We start from the raw sequence: 8,140 nt of genomic DNA, 5'->3' as shown, positions 1-8,140 counted from the left end.
TGCTTGTAAAAAAAACAACAAACAATACACCCAAATATTAAATCTGTGCTGTGATTTGGTTCAGTTTGTGAATCCAATCCCTCGTGGAAAAATCCTTCTCTGTAATTCCAAGTTTGGATTTAGCATCCATTGGAGCGTGCGGAGAAACTAATTAGTTATAGTGACAAAAAGCAGCTCGCTGGAGCACACGCCACTGATCATCTCCAGCGCATTTCGTAGTGATACATTGAGGTAAAACTAAACCAAAATTACCTCCTAAAACTTTCAACCGCTGGTCTCACAAAAACATTCCAACATTGTTGTTGTCTGGAAAACACTTTGTTAGGTTTCAAGGCAAAGGGCCGAACACACTTCACTCAGTTAAAAAATGCTGAGCTGTGCTTCGATGAAGGGAGATCAAACTGACAAAGCAAAAGCTTTAACATTGTGTATTAAATTGTGTCAACTTAACATCTACAGCTTTATTGAACCAAGAGGAAGTTAAGTGGAAAGTGTTGTTGTGTTTGTGCCTCTGCAGGTGAGGTGTGCGGCTGTCTTTGCTCTGGGGACGTTTGTGGGAAACTCTGCTGAGAGGACGGACCACTCCACAACCATCGACCACAACGTGGCCATGATGCTGGCCCAGCTCATCAACGATGGCAGCCCTGTGGTCCGCAAGGTCACTGCAGCACAATAACTCACCCATGCACACACAAAATACATTTTCTGTTATAGTATGATATGCAGGTGGTAGAAACTAAGCTCTAAAATGTACAAAGTGTGGTCAATTTTTTAAAACCTTTTTTAATCAAGGTAACGATGATCAATGAAGGAGTCCTCACCCAGAGAATTTGACAACAACTCCCATGATCCCACGCTACTTCACGATGCCACCGAACCTTTCATATTGTTTTGATTGAGAGACTCTTAGTGGATGAAAATGACATTACAGTAACAGAGTAGTATTACAGTATTTCTATATTGGGTAATGAGAATATTATTATTAAGATAAAACATAACAAATGGACTGTAGCCCTGAGGACATAGTTTAAAGGGGTCTGCCCAACACCAAGCTAATCTTTGTAATGTTAATAACAAATATAAAGTACTAGTCCGATGTTACTTTCAATTCTGTTATAAATGTGTCTTCTGACATTTAAAATGAAAGCTTTGAATTTGGGTCACAACTCTCTACATTACACTGTAAAGAATGTGTATATAGAGTGGTGTCAACAAAACTATGACCAATGCTTTTTAAATAAAGTTAAGTGAACTGGTTCTGAATGCTTTACTAAAAAATACCTGTATCACTTCACTTTTTATTTATAGTCTATATTAATTACATTAGACATGTATTACTCATTTGTCACCATTATACCTGTACAAATCTCGCTTGTCTCAAAGACATTAAGAAATTAAGTTCAATAAAAAATCACAATCAGTAGAACTGAATGATCATATTTACCTTTTTTCCCGTATGTGTTTGGCAGGAGCTGGTCGTAGCGCTGAGTCACCTGGTGGTCCAATACGAGAGCAACTTCTGTACAGTCGCCCTCCAGTTTATAGAAGAGGAGAAGAACTACATGGTGCCGTCACCTGCCAACACTGCAGGTACTGTAGACACACACACACACATTTGTATATATGTATATGTAAGTATACATATAGGACATGGTCATACCTCGCTCTTTCTTGTGTCTATCCAGAAAGCATCTGTTAATGCGTGGCAGGCATTGTGTGTTTTGGGGTAAAAATTGGGACATTTTGAAAAACATGGACTATGATCATTTAAATAAGGTTGATGCTTCATGCCATAGAGAGGGGGAAGTTTCACCATTGTTCAAAATCTGTCCCACATTTATCTATCAAAGGGGTTAGATTATATTTAAGGAGGATGTCATAGGATCTAGGGACCACAATGCCAATTACGGACTAACTCTCCTGAAGGGAAATTCCTTTCAAGGTGGAATCTTTTGGCTGCTGGGTTGACAGGATACAATTCACTTTTCCTCAAATTAAGTTTATAGTCAGAACATCCAGTTCAACAAGAACAGAAAGAACATATGGGGTTTCTGACCAATAAAAGAAGGTCATCTGCATATAATGCTACCTTGTGCTGTGATTCCCTCAAAGCATCCCTACAAATGCACGGCTCTATCGCAATGAAATAGCTAGAGGCTTCATCGCCACATCAAAAAGTAATGGTGGAAGGGGGCAACCCCGTCTTGTCCCTTTCTGAAGAAGGAAATACCTGAATTGTACATTGTTTGTGCGAATACATGCCGAAGGACCTGTGCACAACACTTTAACCAACCAGCTAAAATTCTCAAGAGTTTTAAAATAGAAACTTCACTCCACCTGGTCAAATGCTTTTTCAGCATGTAAGGAGTGTTGTGTTAAAAGGTCAGTGAATTGTGTTCAAATGTTTACACGTATTGAAAAATGAGGGCCTCCCATAAATGGACCTAGTCTAATTGTCGAGTGTTGCTTATCTTATTCTAAAATGATACTTATCAGAACACATTATTTTCACTTGTTTGGGGTTATCCTGGTGACCTGATGTATATCTTCCTTTCATGCCCAGAGCCTGGTAACCTGACTCCAGTGAGGGACAGCCCGGCCATCCCACGCCTGCGATCGGTCAACTCCTACACCAACATCCGAGCTGCTACCACCGCCCGCAACCTGAACAAGAGCCTGCAGAACCTCAACCTCAATGAAGAGGGTAGGAGGGCGAGAGAGAAAATAAGGCAGATGGGAGAGAGATAAATAAGATGAAGCCGGACTTTAGAAGAATCTGTAGGAGGACTGCATAAAGACAAGGAAGAAGGTTTAATCAGCTGAATGACAGAAATGAATCCAGGGAGAGACCATTAGCACATTTCATTAGGTTTTCAGCTTTGGATCGTGGATGAACAGTCCTCAGGCTCAGGAAGCATTTATAAGAGGTTTCACAACCAGCAGAGAGCTCGTGACCAGTTGGCCCAGCAGCATAACTAAGACTGGGTGGTGGTGTGTTAATAATTATTCCAATCCAGCTCTAACTTGCACGAGTAAAATGCTCATCTTTCTTGTCATCCATGTCTTACAAATATGCGTTCTGTATAAATGTCAGAACACGCATGGACCACAATCTAGTTGTGTAATAAGCCTCATCACAAAATGATGCTCCCTCGTCAGTAGGGATTTTTTCCCAAAGCAATCCCTGCCCGCTGTCACTTCAGTAGTGAAGTGTTACTCCACATAAGTAGCACTTAGACCCATCTTGGGTCAAGCAGCAGTACCCATCAAAAAGAATTGTAAGTAGTTAAACACAGGAGCTTTACTTATATTAAGGTTTTATTCAGTTACCGCCTCAGTCTCCAAAAACCTTTCTGATGTCTCTTGAGACTTTCTAATTTTAGCAATTTCAAGTGACCCTGGCTCTGATTTGATCGTGGGTGAATCCGTTTTCTCTTCAATCTCTACCAGAGTCTTGTAGAGAATGTTGTTTATGAAGCAACTCTTCCTAATATTCCTCCAATAACTCCATGTTGGGTTCTGCTTTATTAAGCTCCACATTGATATTGGCCACAGCTTTCATACTACTGCTCAATCTCTGCTTCTGATCTTCTTTCTTTCTGTTGGCTTCGCCATGGTCCCGCAGATATCTGCCTCTGACTAGCTCATTGGCACTTTGGGAAATTATTTCATCATTTCCATCCCAGCTTTGGCAACAATATGACACAGATTCAGGAAGCAGACGTTCTTGCAGTTTATATTTATTCATATATGTACCAAAAAATAAGTCCAGCAAAGACACAGACCTCCCTAAGCCTGCCTGATCACCAGTGGGGACTGGGAGCTGTCCGTGGTGCTGAACTGTAGGCCTGCTGAGATGGGCTCAAAAAGTTATAACTCAGCCATGAGCAGGGAACATCCGACACCAAGGACACTGTTGGGCTAGCTCACTGAGCTGTTAGATTGTGTTATGTGGTTTCCTTGTACATGCTTTACACTTCCAGAACAATGAGCACTTGGTACAAAAGTTGCACTTGCAATTGAGAACATGGAAAATAATTAATTGACAAAGTAAGCTTCTTTTTTCTTACTTCACTTAATGTTAACTAAATCCACAGTGATTTACAGTTTGTTTGCATGTTGTGGTGGCATAACTGCCTGGGGGGAAATCTGCACTTTTGAGAGTTTTGTATCTGTGGATGCAATAAAACTAATTTGTTCCTGAAAAAAGAAAAGCATAATTATGATAGATAAAACAGTCATTTAAACTGTAGTTGTGTCACCCTAACATCTTTGTCCACAGCTTTGTGAACACATGGCCTGCTGTCACTTGTGAGCTCTTAACCTCCTGTTTGTCTCACTGCTGTGATTCAGACAGATGAAGCTCGCTGCCAGACTGAGTGATGCATAAGCCCCGAGTGGGGTTAAATCACTGACACTTGGTGAAGCGCGTAACCTACTGCTGACACCATTTCTAATACCCCTTTTCAGTGCTTATTCCAATATGCTGCAGTGTTGATCATCAACAAGCGCAGAGCGTATTTCCACCCTCTACCAATCTCCATTTCCACTTTTCAGCCTGCAGTCAGTTTGGAAGACGCATGGCGTTGTGGGTTTGTACGAGTCAGAGTAATGTTTGGTGATCAGGAGAGTTACAGCAGGAGATGACTGTGGCTGACGGCTGAAATTAAGTTATGTGTCATCATGTAGCTTCCAAGTGTTCGGTCTGTTTACACACCTCACACCTTATTGGATGTTGATTTGGCTTTTTATGACAATAATAACCATAATACACTTTATTTATACAGCACTTTTACAGCAGCTTAAGTGCTTTCTAAACAAAATAAGAGCCTCTTCTTCTTCCTCTTTAACTCGTACTACAGTTATGGTGCTTGTGATTCTTTCAGCTTTGATAGGATCTAAGGGTAACAGTTTTGTGTATTTGTGTGTGTTTCCTGCGTTCAGGGGGACCAGCAGCCTTCTCTCCGGGTAACCTGAGCACCAGCAGCAGCGCCAGCAGCACCCTGGGGAGCCCCGACAATGACGAGTACATCCTCTCCTTTGAGACAATCGACAAAATGAGACGGGTGTCCTCCTATTCTTCCCTCAACTCCCTCATAGGTAACAACTAGCCTAAAGTACTGCCCCTCTACTACCTGTGGTGGTAACATTAGCTCTGCTACTCGGCTTCAGATTTATACTTTTAGAAAGGGAACTCAATTAACAACAATCAAGAATGTCTGTTCACGTAAAAGTCATTTTACTGGTCACGTTGAGGACTAGTCTGTGGAAACTGTTGCATAATGTTTTCTATGTCTCTGGAGTCCTTGAGACAACCCTGATGATGTCTTCAGGATTATCTCATTTTAGGAGACCACAGCTTTTTAAAAGAGAGCCTGATTATTAACTGTGGGCGTGCAGATCGAAAGACGGGCATTTACCAGGCAGAGGAAGTTAAATAAAGACACTTTCGTGTTGGGATGTAGAATCCGGCTTTTGTTTGACCAAGAGGCAACCTCCGGGGCTGAGCAGGGAAACACATCATGAAGAAGCACTTGAGGCTGGTCATCTTAATCCACCAAGTTAAAAGGCCCAGTGGTCCAGCAGAAATAAACATGTTTACAGTCAAAACAACGGTTTTGGACTCTATATCTAATTTTCCTACTTATGACAACTTTACGGGGGGGAATTCTTATGTGATATTAAGGCTTAAAGTTTTGCAGAATGAAGAGAATGGTCGCTTTTGAGTGATTGCATTTGAGTTGGGCCCCCTAACAGCTGTCTGCTCTGCTGTGTCACTCGGGCACCTCAGCTCTACTGACGATCCACCTCTTTACCTATTTTTAGATTAGCCAGGAGTCGTCACTTCCAAGATGACGTCTGCACTTCTTTGCCATGGCTGTCGCCATGTGCGGAGGCATTATGTTTTTGAGTTGTCCATCTGTCCGTACCATACTTGTGAACGCGATTGGACATTTTTGTTTTGTTTTTATTTTTTTAAGATTTATTTTTCTCCTACTGGCAAGTGTATATGTGTGTTTGCGTGTGTGTGTGTGTTCAGCTTGTTAAGGAGCCAAACCTGACATGCTGCTGATTTAAATCCACAGCCATTTTTAGAGGTTGTGTTGTCTTTTAAATTTCTTTTGACATCTATATGTTTTATTCATCCTATTATCATGATATCCATTTTCCATACTGTATTTCCTCTGGGAACAATATAAGAGTTGTGTATCTGGAGAAAGTGTTGGCAGCAGCAGTGATGTGCCCTGTGGGATCATTTCAGCAGGCTGCAGACAGTAGCTGGGACAGTGTTGCTTGGTTTGACACACAGAAACTACGTGAATGAAAACTACAATGAGGATTAAGCTTCAGTGAAAGGAATGAATGGGGAGATAAGTGACCAGGAGAATGTGATGGCGCCGCAGAGGAAGACCCCAGGCTGCCTCTAGAGAAGATGAAACCTCATACCAGGGAGGTGACAGAGGAGAAAAGCTCCCAGTCCAAGAATAGAACAAGTGTAAAGTTTGCAGATGTGTAAAGGACAGTAAAGAGAGGAGAGGGTAGACTCTGGGAGCCGCCTGAGGCCATTAAAGTGCTTTTCCTCGTACACTGAAGTCGAACTCACCTTTTTACCCTTGTTCTCCGGTGATTGGCAGGCTCCACCATGTGTCCCGACAGCCAGTTTGTGTGCGAGCAGGAAAACCATTAACTTACTCCCGCCCCCTCGGGAAAGGAAGAAGTTAAACTGGGGGTTCCCTTTTTGCCTCTCTCTTTCTCATTGTTGCATTTCAAGTTAGAAACCTCTTGATGTTTCCCAGCCACCCTGTTAAGTCACACTGTGTGATTTCTTCCTGGGAAAATGGAAAAGTAAATTGATCTCTGGAGAACAGTGAATTTGACTTGGCATGAAAGTAAGTTCAGCTACTATAATGAAATGTCCCTTTCAGCATGTTTTCTTTGATTTGTTTCTTAAATGAATGCCACCTTACTTTAGGTGCACCCGACTCAGTCGAGCTTCATAACAGTCCTTTGAGTGAGCAGCCCAATTTCCACTGCTCTTAAAGTTTAGACAACATCTGCTGTGTAAACGTGGAGTTGCGCTCGTATGCCTGTACATATTTAGTGTAAGTTCCATGCAGATGTTTCTCTCACACACAGACACAATAAAGTTAATTAAATGTGTTGTGAAGATGCAACATGTCATTTTCTAATCTGGGATTTATCAAATAATCCAGATTGAATTAAATCCAAATAAAAAGTCTGCCTTGTATAGGTTTTGTTTTTAAGGTACACAGATACCATGGGACGCCAAAGCTTAAGGGTTTTATGGGGGAAAAAACCCCAATAAAAACAGCCTGGCACAGCGCTCGCTCTCATTACCGTTTATCCGACAAATTGAGTATTTGATGCTCCGTTAAACCTTTTCCAAGCTGCTTGTGGGCCCTTAATGCCCTTAAAGGTCCCTGTGTAAACCGGTTGAAAGACATATTGGCCCCTAAACTGTGCCCTCGCCACGTCTGCAAAGAGTTCCAGCCTCCCAGTGCTCTTTTTTACAACACCCACCTCACAGTGTGCTGCATGTATAAACAAGCAGGGCAGAGCAGATCAATGGATGTTGGTAACAATATTCAGGAGCATAAAGGAAAGGCAGAAATACATACTAGAGTGCAGATCAGTGTTGATTCCATGTTCTGCTGTCACTTACAGTCAGTTCTCTCTCAGCCCAGACTTCACTCTTCCCTTGGGTCTTAGTTTTTCATCTTGCCTGAAAACTGTATGAACTCTTTTTCTTTTGGTATACAGCAGCACACTTTCTCAGTTTAAACACACGTGTGTGTTAACACAGCAAACCAACAAATACAAATGTTGAGAGGTAAAGTGGTCTGCGTATTAAAAACAAATAGAAACCATAACTGCTAAATGCAGCAGCAGCTGGACACTAACTCGCAGGAAATCAGCAGCATAACACGACTGTGTGGGAGTCGGGCAGAGTTGCAGTAGTGATTTCTACATATACATTTTAAACATTCATTATTTTCTTCATTTGCCTTCTTACTATAATTCCACTACACTGCAACATCCACACCAGGCTCTCTGTGAGGCTGCAATGGAAAAGAAAACCAAATTGTAAGATGGATAAAGTCCCCAAACTGCTCCTGAT

General features: G+C 41.8%; 1 protein-coding gene across 9 annotated transcripts in view; it reads left to right on the top strand.

Annotated features, from left to right (window-relative positions):
• The window catches only part of rptor (regulatory associated protein of MTOR, complex 1), a 174,239-nt gene that overhangs the window by 129,361 nt on the left and 36,738 nt on the right, over positions 1 to 8,140 (top strand). For all 9 annotated transcript variants that reach the window (XM_029445530.1, XM_029445444.1, XM_029445202.1 and 6 more), the window contains 4 exons: positions 518 to 658; positions 1,470 to 1,590; positions 2,564 to 2,704; positions 4,945 to 5,100. In XM_029445530.1, coding sequence (XP_029301390.1) covers positions 518 to 658; positions 1,470 to 1,590; positions 2,564 to 2,704; positions 4,945 to 5,100 — 559 coding nt within the window. The remainder of the gene's footprint in view (positions 1 to 517; positions 659 to 1,469; positions 1,591 to 2,563; positions 2,705 to 4,944; positions 5,101 to 8,140) is intronic.

Source organism: Cottoperca gobio, chromosome 1 (genome assembly GCF_900634415.1).
Source record: "Cottoperca gobio chromosome 1, fCotGob3.1, whole genome shotgun sequence".
NCBI classification, from domain to species: domain Eukaryota; kingdom Metazoa; phylum Chordata; class Actinopteri; order Perciformes; family Bovichtidae; genus Cottoperca; species Cottoperca gobio.
Note: the sequence above shows the minus strand (reverse complement) of the source record. Positions and strands in the feature narration are given on the sequence as shown.